Genomic DNA, 23,179 nt, shown 5'->3' on the forward strand with positions numbered 1-23,179 from the left:
AAAGTCACAAATGTTAAAATATGTTATTATTGTGTGTTACTGTTTTCATTATTAGTATAGCCTACCACTTCCTCGACCAGGCGTGGGCAAACTACGGCCCGGGGGCCACATGCGGCCCGCAAAACGTTTTAATCCGGCCCGCCGAACTTGAAAAAAATTAAATGAATAAACCTTGTGCATGTTTTCTTTTCTAAATACTGTGGTGTGTCAAAGACATATTTTGTTGTTCTGCTTTTGTTCACTTTCATTTAAAATTAAATGTATTTTTTTACTCCAATGAGGCGAGGTTACCAAAACACTCCATTCATCTGCTCCTGGTCCGGCCCCTCTGTCAAATTTTACAACCCATTGTGGCCCGCTAATCAAAAAGTTTGCCCACCCCTGTAATAGACCACGTTCTAGTGTAAATATTTGCTGGTGTCCATGTAACTTTTATGCTTAGAGTACATACTTTGTTAAACAGTATAATATGTGCAAGAAATAATAATTGTAGGTGAGTTCCAGAGCACACATATAATGCATTATGTCCTTCTCCACCTAACAAAAATAATAAAAATTATAACAATGTTAATACATATTATATTTTAAAAAGTTGCTTTCTTCTCTTAAAACAAACATCCTAAAATTACAAAGCCTGGTTCCTTTAATAAACAGCAAGCCATTCGGAAATGAATACTGAATATTTAACATCTCAGCGTGTTATTGTTTGTTAGTGTAATACTTCCTCAGTAGCGCCATAATGCGCAGCGAAACGCCTCGTAGGGGATAAGCGCAGTAAACACACGTTAATCAAACAAATAGTTCCTACTATAATAACACACTCACCTCATCATGGGCAATTAGTTCAAAATATTACCACATTTTGGAACTGCCCCTCTTCCTTGTTAGCTCCATGTCCACGTTCAAAACACGCAAAAAACGCAATGTCATGATAATAACTCCACTCAACAACTTGGCAAACTCCTCTACTACAAACCCACATTTAGTTCACCTTTTAAAACATTTATAAAGCTGTCAAGCCGCAAAAATTGAGACTGTTTCGACCTGTCAGAAACATGAGATGGACAAACTGGCACTTGGTTGGCACACGGCCACCGGGACAGTCATGTGGTTCATTCCTTGGATCGAATCAGAGGGCGTGACTTCGAAACAGTAACGGGGTTTACTCGAGTTCATTAGAGAATGAAACAGATATTGCTTCGGACGTCACAAGTCACGTGCTTGTCTCCAGACTGGACGGAGCGTCGGAACAGTTTTCAGAGGGAATTTTATTTCCGGGTTTGAAACGTGCGCCGGTGCGTCGGTTTCAGAGTGCCCATCACTACTGACTATGACGTAACTATGAACCACAAAACAACATGAGGCACGGACAACAGTAGACAATGAACTGGGCAAGGACTGAAAGGAACTAGAGAACTAAATACAATCAAATTGACGAGACGAGGAACACCTGGACAAGACAGAAAGAGTTGGAGGGAGCTAATTGACTCACACTAGTAAGGTGGGATGACAAGCACAGGTGGTGAGAGCAAACCCAACAGAATAATCCGACCATGGACTCTGCAGACTCCGAGAAGATCTATAGAGCTCTGGCCAGCCAAGGACGACTGGTGGGGCAGCAGTCGACGGAGATCGCGGACCTCCGCAGCGCCGTCGGCCAGCTGGCCCACCGCCTTGAGAATCTGGACGCCCACCTTGGTAGTCTCCTGCCGAGCAATGCCCCGGGTTCCGACCCGAGGGTCGCTACGACCAGTACTTCCCTGCCCGTTTTCCAAGGGACGGAACCAAATTTGCCCCACCCGTCCCGCTATGGAGGGGAACCCGGTCTTTGCGGGCAGTTCACCCATCAGTGTCGCCTAATTTTCGACCAACAACCACTCACGTATGCTCACGACAGTTCTACGGTGGCGTTCATGATGAGTCTTTTGACTGGCCAAGCTAGCGCTTGGGCCATGGCCGTGAGCAACGCTCGACCGGACCTCCGGTCGTCTTTTCCGGCGTTCTTGACGGAGTGCTTGCGCGAGTGTTTCATCACCCGGTTCAGGGAAAGGAGGCGGGGGTGAACTTCTTGACTGCACTCAAGGCAACCGATCAGTGGCCGACTACTCGATCGCCTTCCGCATTCGCGCTGCGGAGAGCGGCTTCAATGACTGTGCTCTACGAACATTGTTCCGTCGTGGACTCAGTTCTGCTCTGAAAGACGAGCTTGCCGTCCGCAAGGATCCGGCGTCCCTGGAGGAGCTCATCGGTCTAGCGATCCGCCTAGACAACCGCCTGCGAGAGAGACATCGGGAGAGGGGAGCGGAGCAGCCACGTCGGGAGCAAGCGCATCCTCCGGTTTCGGTTTCCTATTCCTCCGACGAACCGATGCAGCTGGGAGGGGGCCGGCTGGATACGACGGAACGGCAGCGACGGTTCCAGTCGGGCTCCTGCTTCTACTGCGGCTCACCGGGTCACCAGGTCTCTTCTTGCCCCACACGCCCCTCACGCCGGTCGTCTCCAGATACGACCAGAGAACTTTGTAAGTCGACTGCCGACCATATCGACCCTCCCGACTCCCTCCACTCTGACGTCGAGATCCAGGGTCTCAGGGACATTCAACCCGAGGAACCGAAAAGACTTGAGGTAGACGGCGAGATAATAGGAGCGGGGGCCAGTATCCGAATACGGGCCTTGGTCGATTCGGGAGCGGACGACTGCTTCATCAATCCCGGGATGATCGCCAAGTTAGGTTGCGCGGTCGAGGAATTAGAGAAAACTGAGAGAGTTTGCGATCTAGACAGGCGGCTCCTGGCGGAAGTCAAACGGGTAACGCAACCCTTAACCTTAAAGTTATCAGGTAACCACGTGGAGAAACGGTCATTTTTTGTCATGCCCTCGCGAGCAGCTCCGATCGTTCTTGGGCTACCCTGGTTGAGGTGTCATCAACCGGCGATCGACTTGGGCAGATTGTCCATAGGTAATTGGAGTCCTCACTGTTACGCGCATTGCCTACGCTCGGCTGAAGAGGGGTTAAGTACCCGGGTCGCGTCCCCCGAACAGATTTGTTTAGACAACGTACCCGAGAATGATCATGACCTCCGTGCAGTGTTTAGCTAGGATAGGGCTCAGTCCCTACCGCCACACCGTCCCTACGATTGCGCCATCGAGCTAATCCCGGATTCGACCCTGCCAGCCGCCCGCTTGTATCAAGTCTCCCTGCCCGAGCAAGCGGCAATGAGGGAATACATAACCAACTCCCTCGCGGCTGGATTGATTAGGCCTTCGAAGTCCCCGGTGGGGTCGGGATTCTTCTTTGTGGAAAAAAAAGAGAAGACTTTACGTCTGTGTGTAGACTACAAGGGGTTAAACGACATCACCGTCAAGAACCGCTACCCGCTGCCATTATTGGACTCCGCTTTCGCTCCGCTGCAATCAGTCACCATTTTCTCAAGACTCGACTTACGTTCCGCGTATCACTTAGTGAGGATTCGGGAGGGGGACGAGTGGAAGACCGCATTCAAGACACCCCTAGGGCACTTCGAGTATTTAGTAATGCCGTTCGGCTTGACCAACGCCCCCGCTGTTTTTCTCATCAACGACGTATTACGCGACATGCTCAATGTCTGTTGTTTCGTGTATCTTGACGACATATTAATTTTCTCGCGCTCAGTGGAGGAACACCACCAACATGTACGGGCCATACTGCAACGGTTATTAGAAAACAGACTCTACGTCAAGGCCGAAAAGTGTGAGTTCTACACCAGATACGTCCAATTTCTAGGGTTCATCGTGGAGGAGGGGCAGATTAAGGCCGATTCGGCCAAGACTCGTGCCGTGTTAGAGTGGCCGACTCCCACCAACCGAAAGCAGCTGCAGCGCTTTTTGGGTTTCGCGAATTTCTACCGTCGCTTCATTAAGGACTACAGTCGCCGTGCGTTACCCCTTACTCGTCTTATGTCAGCCAAGACTCGCTTTACGTGGGATCAAGAGGCCGATACCGCCTTTAATAGTCTTAAACGTGCCTTCACCAACCCGCCTGTACTGCGTTATCCTAACCCCGAAATGCCTTTCATCGTAGAGGTGGACGCATCCGATTCAGGAGTGGGGGCGGTGCTGTCACAGCGTTCCCCAGTTGACCAGAAGCTCCATCCCTGCGCCTTCTTCCCCCGCCGCCCCAGTCCGGCCGAGGCCAACTACGATGTGGGCAACCGGGAACTGCTGGCCATAGTTCTCGCCCTACAAGAATGGAGACACTGGTTGGAGGGCGCCCACGAACCGTTCACCGTGTACACCGACCACAAGAACCTTGCATATATTCGAACTGTTAAGAGACTCAACCCACGTCTGGCATGATGGTCTTTGCTCCTCAGCCGCTTCAATTATACACTAACCTATCGCCCAGGGTCCAGAAACACCAAGCCAGACGCCCTGTCACGCATCCATGACCCGGTCGAGGAGGGACCAGGACCCGACAGCGTGGTACCAGACCACCGCCTGGTAGGATCCGTGCGGTGGGAGATCGAGCTGCGGATCCAGGGGGCACAGGATGAGGCCGGCACTCCGTCCGGTTGTCCTGAGGGCCGGTTATTTGTGCCGGTCCAGTTGCGCTCCGAGATGCTGAAATGGGGCCACTTCTCCAGAGTGGCATGCCATCCCGGTGTCCGCCGTACCCTCAGGCTCATCGCTCAACGCTTTTGGTGGCCGGAGATGGGAAAGGACATCACGGACCTCGTTAAGGCATGCCCCGCCTGTGCGTCAAGTAAAGTGTCGCATCAACCTCCAGCGGGACTCCTGCATCCCTTACAGATACCCCCAAGACCCTGGTCTCACATTGCACTGGACTTTGTCACGGGTCTGCCTGTCTCTAGGGGCAACTCCGTCATACTCACCGTCGTTGATCGCTTCTCCAAGTCTGCCCATTTCATTGCCCTGCCTAAGCTTCCGTCGGCCCTAGAGACTGCCAACCTGCTTGTGCTTCATGTTTTCAGGCTTCACGGAATACCCACCGACTTGGTGTCCGACCGAGGACCGCAATTTGTGTCACAGGTATGGAAGCGCTTCTGCCGGTCCCTGGGGGCCTCGCCGAGCCTATCCTCCGGTTACCACCCTCAGTCCAACGGACAATCCGAGAGGACCAACCAGGACCTGGAAGCCGCCTTACGGTGCGTTTGCTTCGATCGGCCGTCTTCGTGGGCCGACCATCTACCATGGGTGGAATACGCGCACAACACGCTGGTCTCGTCGGCCACGGGGTGTTCGCCCTTCATAGCCGCCTACGGCTACCAGCCGCCGCTGTTCCCATCTCAGGAGGGGGTGGTCGAGGTCCCTTCCGTCCAGCCCCACCTGAAGCGGGCACATCGCGTTTGGCGGGAGGCCAGGTTGGCCTTGTCCCGCACCTCCGAACACAATCGGCGGATCGCTGATCGCCGTCGACGCCCTGCCCCGACGTACAAGCCCGGCGATAAGGTATGGCTGTCCACCCGCGACCTCAATTTGGCCGGAACGTCCCGCAAACGGGGTCCACGCTTTGTGGGTCCGCTGGAGGTGGACTCAGTCATTAACCCCGTTTCTGTCAAGCTCAAGCTTCCTCCCACCATGAAAGTCCACCCGGTTTTCCACGTGTCCCTGCTCAAGCCGTTCTCATCATGCCCTCTGGTTCCTCCATCCACCACACCTCCGCCGCCGAGAATCATTGATGGTGGTCCTGTGTACACGGTGCGGGAGATCTTGGACTCTAGGCGCAGGGGCAGGGGGTTCCAGTATCTGGTCGACTGGGAAGGCTATGGTCCAGAGGAGCGTCAATGGGTCCCCCGCTCCTGGATCATGTGTCCCTCGCTTATTCGGGATTTCCACGCTAAGCACCCGGGCAAGCCAGGTGGTCCGCCAGGAGGTGTCCGTTAAGGGGGGGGGGGGCGGAGGGGGGGGGGTTAACTGTCATGATCCGTTTCTGTCATGCTTCATGTTTTTGTTGTTGTCTGCTCAGCTGACGTGGGGGCGTTCACTCCAGCACCTGTTTCCTGTCTTGTCGTCACGGCTGGAGAGACGAGCCCACCTGCCACGCACCTGTTGCCTCTTGATACCATGATTACCATGCTATTTAAACGCACCGCGCTGACGTCTGAGCGTCGGATTATTCCCTTGTGCTCATGTCCATGTTCCAAGTGTTTACTCTCGCCATTCTTGTTAACTGCTTTACCTGTTTCTCGACCTCGTTTCCGCCCATTGACTATGCACCCAGCCTTTGTCCTTCTCGGCCGTGTTTGCTCGCCAATTGGCTCATCTTACCCTTTGGTGCTAAGCGATTTTCGTTCGTTTTTTGTTCCTTGCTTTTTGCGAGCGTTTTCTGTTTTCCGCGTCTTTTTCCTGGTGTGATTTTTCCACCAGCGATTTATGTTACACTTTCAGTACCGCAAGATTGTATGTATAGATCTGTTTTTGTATATAGATTTAGCTTCGGGAGTAATAAATTCCTTGATCACGAATCTCTCTTCTCTGAGCCTGCGTTTTTAGAGTCCACTCCTGCTTTTCCGGCGCTGCCGGAAGAGTAAACCCAACAGGTGGACACAATAAGCTTAACAAGTAAGACACAAAAAAGGAACACAAGGAAAAACATTCAACTGGAGTCAAAAACCTAAAACAGAGACCATGACACTCTCTCTAATTAAATGGAAATAATCCAGATAAATTCAGCAAATTCCAATCAAAGCAAATTTAATTCTTTTCCAACTGTAGTTTTCATAATATTATTTTCGTAGGTATTGCAGATCAGAATTTGTCTAGTGCAGGGCTCACCAATTTCGGTCCTCGAGTGCCCATATCCTGTATGTTTTAGATGTTGTACTTGGTGACTTCTGGTCTTTTCTATCTGCGCACAATTTTTCTATCATTTTTAGAACTGTGGGTGTTGGTAGATTGTTGTTTTACTAGACTTCTATCAATAAGAATAAACATTGGTGTTTTATTTTTTTGTGGAAAAATACCTCTTATAAAAAACGGGACACCGTGATATAGGAATGATCGTATTTTGGAATCGACTGTATAATGAATTTTACTTTCTGCTTTCTATTTTCTAGTGTTTTGTTCTCATCTGCTGTGTTGTGTTGTGCGTGTTTGTGTGTCTGTCAGAACTGTCAACACAACTCAGCCGGCGACCATTGTGAGAAATGCCAGAGTGGTTTTGTCGGCAACATCAGTGTGGATGGGCAGGTGCTCTCATGTTCCAGTTGTCCATGTCCACTCACAGTGCCATCCAACAAGTCAGTAGTACAGAAAACCTTCTCTCTTCTGAGACTGAAGCATCTGCACTAATTGACTAACTTTGTGTCTGTGTTGGTGCAGTTTTGCTCAAGGTTGCGTGCAGAAGAACGAGCACATGCATTGTTTATGCATGCCCGGTTACGCCGGGCCGCACTGTGAAAGGTAAGCCAACAAAACAACAAAAAGTGCAAACAACAGCAAATTGGAAACAGGAAAATAAGAATTTCGCGAACATTCGAACCACTGTTATAATTTTTGACAGTTACGAGTACCTTGCTCGTACCAGCGTCATCACATGCACATAAAATAAAAGCACAACTTTCCAAATAATAACACCACATTTTTAATATTTTATTTAGACTTCATGATCATTGTTAGGGGCAGTCAGAGACAGCGGATGGGCCGGATATGGACCCGAGACATACTTTGTGCAGGTCTGGTCTTAAGCATTTTATGTTGTGGGATTTTTATGTATTGTAGGTTTTCAAAGCATTTACATATTAGTGAAAATGAAATTCCGCTTGTATGTTCACAAGTAAATTTCATATTAAAATCACATGCCTTGTCCTTAACGTCCGACCTTGCATTACACCAGTGCGTAAAGCCTAAAGTACCACATCATCTGCATAAAACAGATGAAATACTGATCCCTCCAAGCTGGACTAAACCTGTCTAGGTTTAGTTATCCATCCATCCATTTTCAATACCGCTTCTCTTCACTAGGGTCGCGGAGGGTGCTGGAGCCTATCCCAGCTATCTTCGGGCAGTAGGCGGGGGACACTCTGAATTGGTTGCCAAACAATATTAATAGTAGTAGTATCTCGGATTAGTCATTAGTGTACTCACATAATCATCCATCCATCTTCAGAACTGCCTATCCGCACCAGGGTCACGGGTGTGCTGGAGCCTATCCCAGCTGTCTCAAAAAACTAAATTAACTGACTGGTGGCTAGAACTCGGTCTTTAACAGCAGCCTTTTGACAGGTGCGCCCCTGGTTATTACGGTAACCCGATGGTGCTGGGCAGCACATGCCAGCCCTGCAATTGCAACGGCAACACAGATCCCAACATGCTGTTCACCGACTGCCACCCGCTGACGGGCGAGTGTCTGAGCTGCATGCACAACACCACCGGGCCTCACTGTAACGAGTGCGCTCCTGGTTACTATGGGGATGCCATCTCCGCCAAAAACTGCACCAGTAAGTCTGAGTGATTAAGACAGTCAATGGAGGAGGTATTCCATCAGGAAGACTCTAAGACATTATGTTGTTGTACAGAATGCAGTTGTTCTCCATGTGGTACTGAGTCATGCGACCCGCACAACGGGCAGTGCCGCTGCAAACCTGGAGTGATTGGACCTCATTGCCACCGCTGTCAGGTTTGTTGACATGTGAATGTTACATACATAACTTATCACACAATAAAAAACAGTGACGTTTAAGATCCGCCTGTGCCCACTCATCTTTCAATCACATTTCTGAAAGAAGGTGCTTTGATGTCATTAATATGGCGAAAAAAAGTTTCCCGGTTCGTTATTTATGAAGATTTAGTATGTAAAACACACAAGGAATTTGTTTGTGTTAGTATGATTACTGGATACATGTCATCTCTGCTTGTTCTTTCAGCGACTGAGTGCCACTCAACTCAACTTCATTTATATACGGAGCACTTTAACAACAACTTTAGTGACTTTTCTGACCTGACTCGCGACCATTTCTTTTTTAACCTAATCTATTATTATTAAGAATATTTTTTTTCAAAAACTTAACTGTCAACAGATACTTCTGTTGATGTTTTTTTTTGCTAAAAGTCTCAAAATTTTTCTGTTTTGGTACGGCATGGAGGAGGACAGAAATGCTGAGAGGCAAGAATGGAGTGCTCCCAAAAGTGGATTTAATTTACAGGAATAAAAAGGCAAAGGTGGATAAAAATACAAAATAATAAGAAGTCCAAAACAACAAGGATGAAAATGTCGTGGCTTGGCTGGAACATAGACAGCTAACAAACAAAGACCAACGGAAACAAAACGCGACAAGGGCAATGAACCGGCAAGGACTGAAAGGAAGCAGGTAAATAAATGAAAAACCAATTGGCAAGACAACAAAGGACAAGTCACAAAGGGGCGGAGGGAGCTGATTTGGCAGCACAAGCGTCCGGGTCAATGAGCACAGATGGACGCAATTACTTAACGAGACAGACGATGGCGAAAGGGACACCAGGAAAACATGAATGTAAATTCTAATCAAAAACAAATAAAAAAAGACAAATCATGACATTTTCAGAAAAAAACAAATGAGAAAACATTGACTTGATTGTTTTATCTCACACTTGATGGCTGGGCAATGACAAAATCTCTGCACAAGCTTTTACAATGGTGACATTTTGACCCTGGAACAAACGACTGTATTTCTATTTCCGTGTTCAATTTTGTTCATAGTTGCAAACGTCTCATTCTTCCTGCCTCTCAGGGCGGCTCGTTCGGCTTCGAGTCATGCACTGGGTGTCGTCCGTGTGACTGTGGTGCTTCGGCAGCACTGGTGCAGCCTTGTGACCGTCAGAGTGGTCAGTGCAAGTGCCAACCAGGAGTCAACGGACCCAACTGTCGCCAGTGTGCTCCCGGTTTCTGGGACTATGGCGCTGACGGATGCAAGCGTGAGCGAGCAAGCTGGCACATTACTTAATATCTACTGATGGTACTGACTGTGTGACTTGTTTGTGGGTTCAGAGTGCGACTGTAGGGGCGGTCAGTGCGACCCGCGAACTGGAGAATGCCACTGTCGGGACGGTATGACGGGAAAACAGTGTGAAATCTGTTCGCAAGAAAACAACGTTCCCGTCGTGCATGGTCACGACCTGCACTGCGAAGGTGATAACGCACACACATACTGTCTGAGGCGTCATTCCTTCCGGTTGTGCTGAAATAAGTGCCTTTGTCCTAACTGAAATGTTGTACTAAACTACTTTCATATTCAGTACTGAATGTGAGTGGTAGTCCTGAAACATACCCACAAACACACACAGGTTGCACGTACAGGCATACCGGCATGTCATGTGATACAATACAATACAACTTTACTTCTATAGCGCATTTCAGCATGATGTATGTGTTACCACGGCAGCGTGTGACAGCTGCGTCATCGTCCTGCTGGATGATCTGCGCAAGTTGGACTTTGACTCGCTTTCTGCACAGCTGCACAACCTCAACGCCAGCACCATGGCTCGGACGCAGCTGCGCAAGCTCAATGCATCTGTGGACGATGTCGCTGTGAGTTTCACAAACACAACGGGATGTTGTTATTGATTTATTTATTTATTTTTAGGGGGGGGTTTGTTGAGGATGGTTTATGTTACTGCAGTTAGCAGTGAGTCAATTATGTTGTGGTGTTGAAGAAGGGGCATAACTTAAAAAGTTTAGAAAAGGTTGTTCCATGACATAATATCAAGAGGCTGATTTATTTAGATTTTTCTATGTAGTTTTTTTTTTTTCATTGTGTTGGAGAGTTGGGGGGGTGCACCAACTCTATAGGCTTGGTGCAAGTGGTTTGTAGATTCAAAATTTGGGGAAAAACTGTTCTGTTGTAAAAAAAAAACAAAAAAAAACGTTTTTTGGGGGATTTGGGGTGGGGTTGAAAGCGGTGTTGGCATGAAAACTTTGTGAAAGCCTGGGCACATTGTATTAGCATCAGATTTTTTGGCGGGTTATAGAAGGTTGTTTGTGGAAGCCGTTGCTTGGTGAAAAGATTAATATAATTGGAGGGTTTGTATTTTTTGGTTGGAGATAGGAGTACATCAACTGTGCCAGAGTCTTAAGCGGGTGCATGACTTGAAATGTTTGGGAAAGCTTCCTTGACGTTGAAAAAACAGTGTAGAAAAATACATTGAACAAGCTTTGCTTTCATTAGTTGGGTGGGATTTAAGAGGTAATGATCCTGAAAGACGCTGAATGTTTGATTTCAATGTTGGAAAGGATGTTTAAGGATAGCTCAGTTTGACCAATCCTTATGGTAATAAACTCTGTTCTCGTGCATTTATTGTCATCTCGCGGCCATCGCAGCATGCCATTGAGAAGTACAATAGCTCATTGGATGGCAGCCGCCATCGTGCCACCGTACTGGATGGCGAGATTGTCAACATCAGCACAGACTTGGACACACTGCAGGACAAGGTGAGGCAACATTAGGAGTCAGTATTAATATTACATCTTTCTTACATCTATCTTTCTGCACAATTCTTCTGACAGTCTTTTTTTGTCATCGAGAAGAATCACGACCTATATTCTAATATGTGTCAACTTCCTCTTCTTCGTTGGCACCTTTAGCGCTGTGACATCTCTAGTAGCCCAGCCCACATCACAAAATGCATTATGCAAATCTTCATCTTGAGTGTTTGGTGGAACGTAAACATTCCCATTCAGACATTTGTGTCCGTGCATCTTATGGTGGCATCCTCAGGCTGCAGCGATGACCGAGCGACTCAGCGAGCTGACAAACAGCACCTCTAACACTCACCAGAGGGCGCATACCCTGCTGGGCTTCATCCAGATGGTGAACATCGATTTATATGGTAGGAGTCATTCAAATTTGTTAGAAAAAAAAAAAAATCAATGCTCATTTTGTCCATTGATATATTTCTTAGTTGTTAGTTTTAATTGTCTAAGTGGAAGTGGAAGCTGATCATTTTGTGGAACCACTTTTGGTTCTGCCATTGGCGGGCAGCTGGTCCAGGGTCTACTCCTCCTTTTGCCCCAAAATATCTGGGATAGGCTCCAGCACACGCATGCCCTGGGCCAATGGCAAGTCTGGCTTTCGTTACCATCTGTAATTGAAATTGGGGAGCGGAGCTAGGGATGTGCGACTCACCGAGTGGCTGCTACTTGTGTAGTGGTTGTTAAAGGGGTGTATTTTTTTATTTTTTAGATATTTTTTTTTTTAATCAGGAAAACTGCCCCCTTAAAAAGAGGGGATATGGACACGCCCCCTCTACTTCCTCCCTCTATGTAGTTTTTGCGCACATACCAATTTATACAAGTGTCCGTAGAAATCTTTCAATGTCAGCCATTTTTGGGCAAAAAAGATCTGATCAAGGGCCAGCCAATTTGCAGCATTCTGACTGATCTTTTAAGGCTCACAGAATATTGTGTTCTATGACTATGTAAACACAGACCTACATCACATAGCAGAGAAATAGGTGTAAAACTTGCCTGTGATAATGTTATCAGTGTTTTCACCTTGGCAAGTCCCACACTCAGATCATTTTCTTCACTTTTATGTCTACCATCTTCAAAAAGAACTTTTTGCAAATATATTTTGTATGAAACAGTACTGTGTATGAATATAAAGCTAAACCAGCTGCCTCGTGACCCGACTCCAGATGGATGCATGAGTGGATTGTTTCTAGATTTCCTTTTAATTGAACCCATAAAAACAAAGTAAGTATTACTCCCTTCTGTAGCTGGAAAAGTTTAATTGTGTTTCAATTTCTGTCAGTTGGAAAAGTTACTAAACAGTTCTCTGCAACAAATCGAATTAGTAAACTCGGGCTGCACAATGTGTTGCAAAATTATTGTTGCGACAATAATGATCTGCGCAATATTATAAAGATGTGCATTAAGTTGAATATGGAATGCTTTTATCTGACTGACTAACCAGAGGCAACCGTATCTAGGGGCATTACTAACACTAAATAACTTAATCTTATATTCAATATTTTAGTGTTTTTGGGGGGGGATCCCCCTGGCCCCCCCATTTATCTCACTTGTTTCATGGGGAACCTATATTGAATGCATTTTTTAAGTCTTTTTTGTTTTTCCCTGCGGTGTATTTCAATGAGTGTCAATTATATGCTGATCTTGGCTAGTCGTTGACAGCCTGGTCCTCATACCCCGCGAGATTGTTCAACAGTGCGAACAATTCAGTAAAAGTACATCCGATGTTACCTAGTCTCCACAGCGACAGAGTTGTTGATGTTGGCATCGCAAATGATCATGTATGAAGTTGTTATTGAACCTGTACTGTCATAAACTACTGGGGGATCCCCTTTTTGACACACTGTGGATGTCAACCCTTGCAGACATCATGCAGATGGCCAATTGGTCGCGAAACAGCACAGAGGTAGATCAGGACAGAGGCGAGCAGCAGAGGAAAATGGAGGACATGGAGGCCATGTTGGCCCAGATGCGGAACAGAAGCTGCGCGGGACAGAAGAAAATGGCCGACCGGGAGAAGATGGAGGCTGAAAAATGTAAGTTGGCTCAATTTCGCAACGTGGCGGACAGGAAGTGACGTGCGTATGTACAGTGTTGGAGCGTGTAGACAAGGACTTGGCGCATCGCCATGAGGACAACGTGAATGCGAGCAAATCTGCCAAAGAGTTCCTGTCCCGCTTCCATGATAACATGATGGAGCTGCGGGATGCCCTGAACGATGCGGTTAACAAGACGGCCCAAGCAGCCGAGGTGAACAACAGCAACCAGAAGATGCTGGAGGACAACAAGGTGAGTGTGGTTGAGTCATGAGGGTGAGGAGCTATGAACGTCACATGACCTTCTGCTGTCTTAGAGGAAAGTAGACGAGCTGACGTCCAAACGCAAGGAGGTCGATGAGCAGCTCCACATGGCGGAAGACCACGTGGCTCAAGTCAACGAACTGCTGTCATTGCTGCATGACTCCACTGAGGTGCACACACACACACACACACACAGATACGCTACGTCTCTCTCTCTCTCTCTCTCTCTCTCTCTCTCTCTCTCTCTCTCTCTCTCTCTCTGTCTATCTGTCTCTCTGTCTCTCTCTCTCTCTCTCTCTCTGTCTCTCTGTCTCTCTCTCTCTCTCTCTTGCTCACTCTATCTATATAATGAAAATTATAGCGACTGACATTTGCATAAATTATTCATGAATTTTGAGTGAAATGTACCTTGCATAATGATTTGGAACACGGTGTATATTGCAGGTTTTTAGTAGTTTGCGAAATGGCATTGTATGACACTGATATGATACTCCACGTTAGTAAATGGGGTAGTTTATATTATAAACACTGCGAGAAACACACAGATTATGTGCTATGGTTACAGAGCGTATCAAAAACCTTTCTCAGGCTCACATGAGGCAAATTTACAGATGAGGTGACGGATCGCACTGTCGAGATGGCTGTATTTATTGCACTCCATCCCTTTGCTCAAATTTTAATGCATCTCAAGATATTCTGCCTCTAAATTGCATCTTCACACAGCCGCGTGTATCGCTTCCATTTTTTTTTGCACACTTCAGTCTCTCGCTCTCAGTTGAACTCTCAGTGAAAAGGTCAGTACACGCAACAGCATTACAAGATTTCCTTGTGCTCTGACAGCAAATATTTGAATTCTATACACATGGTACTTGACTCGGTTCGGTACGATTAAAGGGACGGACAAGTTTTATACCCGCTCATTGCATATTGCGCAAAAGACAACTAATATAAAAAGAATCTAATTATGGTGTTTTATACAGTATTTGTAAACAAAATCTAACTATATATTTTATATTTGTTTTTTTTTTTGCACTTCTATTAATTTTGTTTCTGATTTCATGTGTCTTGATAGTCTTTTTTGTTTATTTAGTTTTTGGAAAATAAGCACTTATTGGTTTTGAGTACATCCAGCACTCCTGCCTTGTCTGCCCGCTTTTTCCTGCTTTTGGGTCCTAACTCCATCATACTAACCCCGGAACATAACAGGATGAAATTAAGGCTATGTTCATACTACAGCTCAATTTAGCTTTTTTGTTACTCATGCGGCATGTATCAGATGTTTTTATGCAGTGTGAACAGTACAATTCTGATCAAAATCAAACATGTGCATGTATATCGCAAGGCGCTCCCAGGGGTGGGTGAGTGTTAGGATCGGCGGGAGGAGGAAGAGGAGGATCCAAAATGCAGGGAAGCCAGGCAAGGGTAACTTAAGGGAATTTAATTAATGAAATGGTAGGGCAAACAAGGTACTCGGAGAAACAAACGTAACAAAGTGCAAAATAACAAAGACGAACAAAACGTGACTAGACAGAGCAAAACTTGACTAGGAAACCGGGAAAGGAACCAGGGATGAGCAACAGTGACAAATAACCATGAGCTATGAGCGTGAACAAGGGCCAAAGAGCAACAGTGACGTCCAAAAAAGGGCAATGCACCGACGCCGAGTAGTCAGCGCCGGCGTTTAAGTAGTGAAGGTAATTAAATGAGTCAACGAGTATCAGGTGCGTGGCTGGTGGGCGCGTCTCTCCAGCCAACACAACACGCGCTGGAAGGGAACGCCCCCACGCCCGTTGAGCAAACAAACAAAAACAAGACATGACGGAAACGGACCATGACAGTGAGAGTGCTCGGGCGACTGCTGACATCGTCCCGTCCCTGAATCTGTTAAATGGTTTTGAGTAGCAGTTGTTGTTTTAACATTTGACTTTAATTTAATCCTACTTGAAACATGAAACATACAGTTTATATTTGTGTTGATAGAAATTCGGCCACACAGGCGGTTTATTTATTACGTTCGGCAATGACATGACTTCATCCTTAGTAGACGTCGTCATTTGTCAGTCCGTCGTTTTTGTGACAAACCGAATAGTAATCGTCAGTCCGTCAGTTAGTCCGTCAGATGTCTGTCTGTCCATTAGTCAGTCAAAAAAAAAAGGATCTGGTTGACAAGCACAGGTAGAAAGACAAAAAATTAACATGTAAGACATGGCGTCATGGATTGTGTTGTCCCCCAGGATTATGAGCGTTTGGCAGCGCAGCTCGATGGCGCCAGGACACCATTGTCCAAGAAAGTGCAGGACTTCACTTGGGCTGACTCAAAGATCCCCCTGGTGGAGGAAGCTGAGCACCATGCTAATATGCTCCTCAATTTAGCCGCAAACCTATCCAAGTAAATGCTCCTGAACGATGACAACATGAAAAAAAACAATGTATGTGGGTCTTCACGTGGTTTCTTTTTAGGTTTGTGGAGGAAACAAAGAGCGAGGGTTTGGTGGACATGACCAAGGCCTACAACAATATCATCAATGGCATCAAAGCAGCCGAGAAGGCGGCGGACGAGGCAGACGAAGCCGCGAGCAAGACTCTGGAGGTGAAAGTCATCTGTTGACTTGTTGCTTTGATTCCTCCTGCGTTTGTAACCTTTGGTGTTCTTGTAGAACGTCGGTGACCAGAACCTTGGCCGCACGGCTGACTCTCTGCGGAACCGCAGTGTGGGGCTGAAGGAGGAAGTGGAAAACCTCAATAAGGAACTCAACAATGGTATCAGTGCCTCCTTGATGATAGTGTGTCCTCAGTGGAGTGTATTTATCCCCCTTTTTTGCTAATCCAGGTCTAATGATGTGTTTTTGGATGCTATGTGAAGATAATCATCTTTAAAAATTTTATTTTGGTCAATTTACTATACTACATACGCGGACTGCTGCGTAATTAATTGTCGCGCCCTTTGTCTGTGCTCCATGGCAAATGTATTAGCTGTCAAATAATGGTAAATTGTTGTTTGCTATGCTAAATTTATTCTAGAAATGTGAGGCCTAGTATCTACGCTCCGCATTGACCTTTGAATCTAAAACCAAATGCACCATTTGCCTAGAAAATAATGCTACATTGTTGTTCTCTCAAAATGCTAATGTCAACACAAAGCCAAGTTGTTGCGCCCACGTAATCATTTTTAGTCCATTAAAAATCATTAGACACACAAATTATATAGTCCACTCGTGTGCACCTGACTTGGTGTCACCCTATGTTCATTTTTGGAAATAATGAAATGAAAACATGTACTTTTAGGAAATAAGTGTTCACCACATCGTCACAGAATACCAGGAGGAACTCATGACAGAGTTGTTAATGCTTAGGGAATCTAAATGCAATATTAATGATAATCCCATTAACTAACAATTGGAAATTTCCATTGCTTATATGTCAGTGTGTTGAAGTAAGTGCTCATTTTCCTTCATTTTGGAAAATCCACCACTACCTGTTGTTGAGATGAGACGTTTTACAGAGAGGGGGGGGAAACTGTGGATTACTGTTGAGAGATCTGATTGTGTTGCTCTATGATGTGATTGCTATAATAGCTTAGCACGCTTAAATGATCTCCCTGGATGACTTTGATATGGTGGATGTAAATCTGGCTATGGAAGCTGTGATTATTTGTGTTTTGTTTCTAATGATTATCTTTCCATACCACAGAATTAAAGCCTCAGCTGGAAGATGCCCAGAAGCGACTGAACAATGCCAAAGTCAAACAAACTCAAGTGGCTATAAACTTCCAGATGATGAAGAACAACCTGAACTCCTCCTCCAGTATGTTTGTTCAACACACACACAAACACAACATAACAAGCTACTTGGGATGAATCGTTTTATACTTTACTAAAAACTGTGGTAACATCTCGCAGTTAGTATTGTTCCAACTTTCAGCTAATCAACAGGGAATCGAGGCTTCTTCATACGACGTCACTACGGCAATGCGGTGCACAGTTTACCTTTATACTTGTTTCACTCCAAGTCGGAGGATATCACTACGGTTGGTATTGGCTGGAGTTTCTTCTGCATTTTATGGCCAATTCCAGTCCACATTTTTGCATTAGCGGAACAAGGAACTAAAAAGGGACTTTCTTGCCCTTGCCCTCTTGACTAGATAATGCAAAGAATTGTATTCCAAATTGATCAAAAAGGTGGCGCTGTAGATGATATGTGCGCATGTAGGCTTCTTTCCACATATACAGCATTGAAATGAAATGAAGTGAGAGAAAGGACTCAATGGGACACAAAATTTCAACTGTCTTCCATTGATCATAATGGGGAATGTGATTTCACTCACCAAAATAAAATGTTTGTATTGTTTTGTCTCTACACGCTACACAAGATCATGTGATTTAGCTTATGCTAAAATGTCATTTTAAGACTGTTCAAATATAAAAAGTAATGAAACAAAATTAATTTATCAATACACCGGGACTAGAAAGTGCATGTTGAAAGTTGGGATATTTACTTAGAAAGCGGTTCCACGGAGAGTCTTTGTGTTTTACTCTTTATTAACCTTTAATTGCCCTTCAAAAGCAGCGTTTTTCTCTGTACTCATGTATTTTACAGCCTCCAATTTGTTAGTAGTCACGCACAGTGAAAAGTCAAAATAATAATTTGATAGATTGTTATTTCTTGTGTTCAGACATTTGATATGTAAGAATTTATCTTTGCTATCATTTATGGATGCCACAATTGTCACAAATTTATATGTAATAACTTTCGCTATTCAAGAATCATGATGCCCCGCGAGTGCATTTGTCCCAAAACGGGTGTGAGGAACAGAGAACAAGAAAACAACTGTAAATAAAAACAAAACGTCTTACCTTGATGTCATTTTTTTGTCAAAGTTGGGTTGCGCAGATGGTTAAGTTTTTTTCCGAAGCACAGCTCCATTTCACAATTTTTTGGTGACGTCATGCAACTTGAAGGCTTGGCCTCACATCAGGCTGCACATTGACTGTATCTCTGGTCTCTTGCAGCTCTTATGTGAGATCAACAGTATATATTAGCTGCATCATGAGTGTGAATAAAGTAGCGGCTCATGGTCCGGAAACTACACTAATTATTCACTCCTGTGTGCCCTGCAGACGTCAGTCAGGACATTGACATAGCCAAGCAAGCAACACATCAGGCCAATGCGTCTGCTTCGCAAGTCAATGATGTCCTACGTCCAATCAGAGAGCAACTGGACCAGTGGCAGCAGACTTACGGCGATGCCAACACTACCAACAAGGACGTCACTGAGGCTCTGACGGAGGCCAACAAGACGGGTAGGAGCTTTCACACTGCCCTGACTAGGTAAAAAGTGGGACCTTCTGGTTAGTCACACCGGTCCAACCTCCTATTGGTGAAACTTTGAAACAAAAGTTCCTGTTGAAAAAAAAATCCGGAAGAATCATTCTAGTCAAAACTGCCACCACCATCAAGCTTTTACTGTATTAACTGAAAGTGCATTGTTTTAGTAACTTTCATTGACATTCACGTATAATCAGAAGTGAAATGTGACATAGTGTGCTCTTGTTTTTACACTCTGACAGTTCATATTTGTTTAATAGCCCATCTCTGCCATTCTTTTGTCAAAATACCTCAAGAATCATGTAACCTTGACAACATGGGTTAGAGCTCAGGTGCTGCATGTTGAACGGAGCCAGGGTCTCTGAAAAAAAAAAAAGCAAACCCCCCACAAAGCATTGATTTTTATTTATTTATTTTTGTGGAGGCAGCACTTTACAAAGCCGATGAATTGAGGGCTATGGCTATAGAATATTTTAGTATTTCAGTATTCTACTGCAAATTCTATCAATAAATTGAGAATTCTGAACTTTTCTGAAATTTTTCTTGTTAAAACAAAAATTAAATTTTTTTTTTATATACAGAAAATAATGCATTCATTTCATAATCAACGACCACTAGGTATTCTTTTTTTGTGTAATCACCAATTTTTGCACATTTAAAGTATCTACAAAAACACACTGCAGTTTCTTGTAATGAAACAAGAATGGGTAAGATTTTGGGTTATGGGACAGAGTGACGTCAGAACAACTGTAGTGCTTTTGTCTGCTAAAAAACACATTTATTTAAGGCTGATTTGTTAAAAATGGATGGTCAGTAACTGCAGCTGTCAGGCTGTCAGCATCAAAGTGTGTCATTTCTACCCATTAAACCCCCTTCGAAAAGTAAGACACTAACAGCACTAACAAAGGCAACTGGCACCATATTTTACATATTACCTCATTCACTGCCAGCCCAGGTAAAATGAATGTATGTTTTGGTTTCTATACACGTCAGTGGCAGTGAATGGATTAACTAGGTTTTTTTTTGCGGACTTAATCATCGTTTTTGGGATATTGTTGTGTTGATGTTGATGGCAATAAAAACTGGACTCAGGCCAGCCTCCACTCACAAAGTCCTGGGCATCCCCGGGGCCTCCTGACGGTGGGACATGCCCAGAACACCTCACTTAGGAGGCGTCCAGGAGGCACAATAATCAGATGCCCAAGCCACCTCATCTGACTCCTCTCAAAGAGGAGGAGCAGTAGCTGGCAGGAGTTGAAGGGGATCCAAACTCTGACATGTGTGGTGAAGTGACCAAACAGCCCGTATTAGGGGGATAGGTACCCCATACTCTCGAAGCACCCTCCATAGAACTCTCGACGGACATGGGACATTTGGCCAGCTGGTATCTGTCAGCTGCCTCTGAAGTCGTACAGGCCACAAAGGCCCGATCGTCCGCCATAACAACAGAGGCACAAAACATGGTCTTTGTCATGAACAAGCACAGAAGTCCAGTAACAGAACATCACTCGCGTTCAGATCGTTTCTCCCAATCACGCCCTTCCAGGTCTCACTGTCATTGCCCGTGCTTTAAAGATTCAAGTCCACCAGCAGAACGATGACATTCATGGGCTGGCTCACATTTAAAAATTTGATATGCTCAAAATCAGTACGTGTGTTCCGTGCTTAACTGTATTGTGTTCCCTGCATGGGGCTAACCGATGTGTGCGGCAGTGAGCATGCTGGGAGACACTATCCCACTCCTCCTGAACAAGCTGGACAAGCTGCACAACCGCTCCGTGCAGATGCCAAACATCTCAGAGAGTATCAACCGGATCCGACAGCTCATCCAGCAGGCGCGCAACGCTGCTAACAAGGTACGTTCCCCGCCAGAACATTGGAGAGGGCTCAGACCACCAAGTTACTTCTGGTCGGAATCCGACGTGGCGGCAGTATAAGTAGCAAGATCTCCGATTTGATTAATGGGATTCTCCCCAATCCCCTACCAGACTTGCTCCAGCCCTCGTGAAAATTTGAAAACTGCCCTCAAAACGGGCTTTGCCTGGAGGACCATTGGGCTTGCGAGAGGGGCAGAGGGTTGCGTGTGGTGTGGTCTTAACCATACTACCTAAAGGCTAAGCTATGACCTAAATCATTTTTATACGACAACAAACTATGCTAAATAAACAAACACTATGAGAATGAATCACAAACCTTAAAATTGATGTAAAGATGTTTGCAAACTTCTTCTTTAAAAGAACAAATTGCATATCGCAATTTTTCTCATCCAGTTCACCTGCTCCCCAAATGAGGACAAGTTCTCTAGAACATAGATGTAACTTCCTTCTGTGTCCTCTCCTTCCTGCATCCAGGTGAGCGTTCCTGTGAAGTTCAATGGCGCATCAGGCGTTCAGGTGCGCACCCCACCCAACCTGGCAGACCTAGCGTCCTATACCTCCTTCAAGTTTTACATTACGTTGCCCGAGGCGGCACGCTCCCGCCGACAGGATGATGATGCCAAGCAGTTCATTTTCTACCTCGGCAACAAAGATGTAAGCGTCGCCAGGAGAACACACCCTTACTCTGATTTTGAATTATTTGTTTGATATACAGTGAACCCCCGGTTATCGCGGTTAATGGGGACCGAGACCACCCGCGAAAACTGAAAATCCGCGAAGTAGCGTCGCACCTTCAAAAAAAAAATAAAAAAAAAAAAAGACAAAAAAAAACACCGTGTATATATATACTTCGCACCTATATATATATATATATATAAATATATATAGGTGCGAAGTAGCGGCACACCTTCAAAAATGCTTAAAAAAAAATATATATATATATGTATATATATATATATACATATATATACTGGTAGAGAGAGAAAGAGTGAAATTCATGTTATAACAAAAAAAAATTATTAAAACTTATTTTTTTATTCCCCAGCCATTATTTTTGTATTTATTCAATTACTTCTTTTTTTATTTATTTAATTACTTCGACTTTTACCTGCTGTACGCCGTCCGGTGTGCCCTGTGAATGTTATGATCCTCCAGCAGAGCTGGAGGATTGAACAGGACTCTCCAAACGCAGACACGGGAAAAAAGGTGGTGATACAAAGATATTTATTATAATCACAATATAGTCAGTGTAATCAGCGCGTCTCGCAGCAGCTGACGAGACGATCGCTGGAGGAACGCCCACACAGCTGAAAAAACAAAAACACACGCGGCATGACAGGCACGGATCATGACAGGCACGGGTCATGACAGGCACGGATCATGACTGTGAAATGAAAGGTGGCATTCTTCATTTATTTATTTATTCATTCATAACTGACAGCCTCGCGCTCCACCGGTGCCCGGGCGGAAGGTGCTCCTCTTCGGCTTACTGCGACGCGAGTATGCCCTCCTCCTCGGGAGCTTCCATTCGGTTAAACTTAGGGGCCGCTTGGAACCGCCCGTGCCCGGGGAAGGTGCTCCTCTTCGGCTTACTGTGACGCGAGCATGCCCTCCTCCTCGGGAGCTTCCATTCGGTTAAACTTAGGGCCCGCTTGGCACCGCCCGTGCCCGGGGAAGGTGCTCATCTACGGCTTAACTGCCACGCACGCCGGCCGGAGCTCTGATACGGTCCGAACCGCGCGAAACGTCGCCACCAATCGTGTCCGGGGGAACCTGCTCTTCTTCATCTACTCTCTTCTTCGTCCACTCTCCTCTTCGGCGCACGCCGGCCGTCTAACCGCTTCAGCGCCCCCTTGTGCCGCTCGGCGAAACTACAATGCCCCTGAATATTTTTTAGACCCGCGAAGCACTGAACCCGCGAAAGGTGAACCGCGAAGTAGCGGGGTTTCACTGTATTCCTTTCAAGCTGGGTTCAAACTCATCACGCGGCATGCGGCCGTCCTTGCGTTCTTGAAAAACGACTGCACAAGAACGAAGATAACTCTAATACAATGCAATTAGTTGTTGCTTGTATTACTGTTTATCTTTGTTCCTTATGTTGTTCATTGCATTTGCTTCACACTAGTTTGTAATATTCATTTATCGTTTGCATCATTTAATTGTAATATGTTATACGTTTATTTTTAGTCCATCATCTGGCTCATTTGGTTGAAAATAATGACATTGTTTTATGA

The 23,179-nt window shown here is 45.5% G+C and overlaps 1 protein-coding gene across 9 annotated transcripts in view; it reads left to right on the top strand.

Annotated features, from left to right (window-relative positions):
* lama5 (laminin, alpha 5) overlaps positions 1 to 23,179 on the top strand; it is a 97,111-nt gene that overhangs the window by 61,481 nt on the left and 12,451 nt on the right. For all 9 annotated transcript variants that reach the window (XM_088290006.1, XM_088290010.1, XM_088290009.1 and 6 more), the window contains exons 42-60: positions 7,108 to 7,238; positions 7,321 to 7,401; positions 8,224 to 8,438; positions 8,517 to 8,617; positions 9,708 to 9,891; positions 9,965 to 10,105; positions 10,359 to 10,504; positions 11,294 to 11,404; positions 11,691 to 11,802; positions 13,309 to 13,479; positions 13,536 to 13,732; positions 13,797 to 13,913; positions 15,978 to 16,132; positions 16,204 to 16,333; positions 16,401 to 16,503; positions 17,434 to 17,547; positions 18,861 to 19,043; positions 20,782 to 20,924; positions 21,420 to 21,599. In XM_088290006.1, coding sequence (XP_088146132.1) covers positions 7,108 to 7,238; positions 7,321 to 7,401; positions 8,224 to 8,438; positions 8,517 to 8,617; positions 9,708 to 9,891; positions 9,965 to 10,105; positions 10,359 to 10,504; positions 11,294 to 11,404; positions 11,691 to 11,802; positions 13,309 to 13,479; positions 13,536 to 13,732; positions 13,797 to 13,913; positions 15,978 to 16,132; positions 16,204 to 16,333; positions 16,401 to 16,503; positions 17,434 to 17,547; positions 18,861 to 19,043; positions 20,782 to 20,924; positions 21,420 to 21,599 — 2,715 coding nt within the window. The remainder of the gene's footprint in view (positions 1 to 7,107; positions 7,239 to 7,320; positions 7,402 to 8,223; positions 8,439 to 8,516; positions 8,618 to 9,707; positions 9,892 to 9,964; positions 10,106 to 10,358; positions 10,505 to 11,293; positions 11,405 to 11,690; positions 11,803 to 13,308; positions 13,480 to 13,535; positions 13,733 to 13,796; positions 13,914 to 15,977; positions 16,133 to 16,203; positions 16,334 to 16,400; positions 16,504 to 17,433; positions 17,548 to 18,860; positions 19,044 to 20,781; positions 20,925 to 21,419; positions 21,600 to 23,179) is intronic.

Source organism: Idiotropiscis lumnitzeri, chromosome 3 (assembly GCF_059441095.1).
Source record: "Idiotropiscis lumnitzeri isolate Australia: NSW breed Sydney's pygmy pipehorse chromosome 3, RoL_Ilum_1.0, whole genome shotgun sequence".
Lineage (NCBI taxonomy): Eukaryota > Metazoa > Chordata > Actinopteri > Syngnathiformes > Syngnathidae > Idiotropiscis > Idiotropiscis lumnitzeri.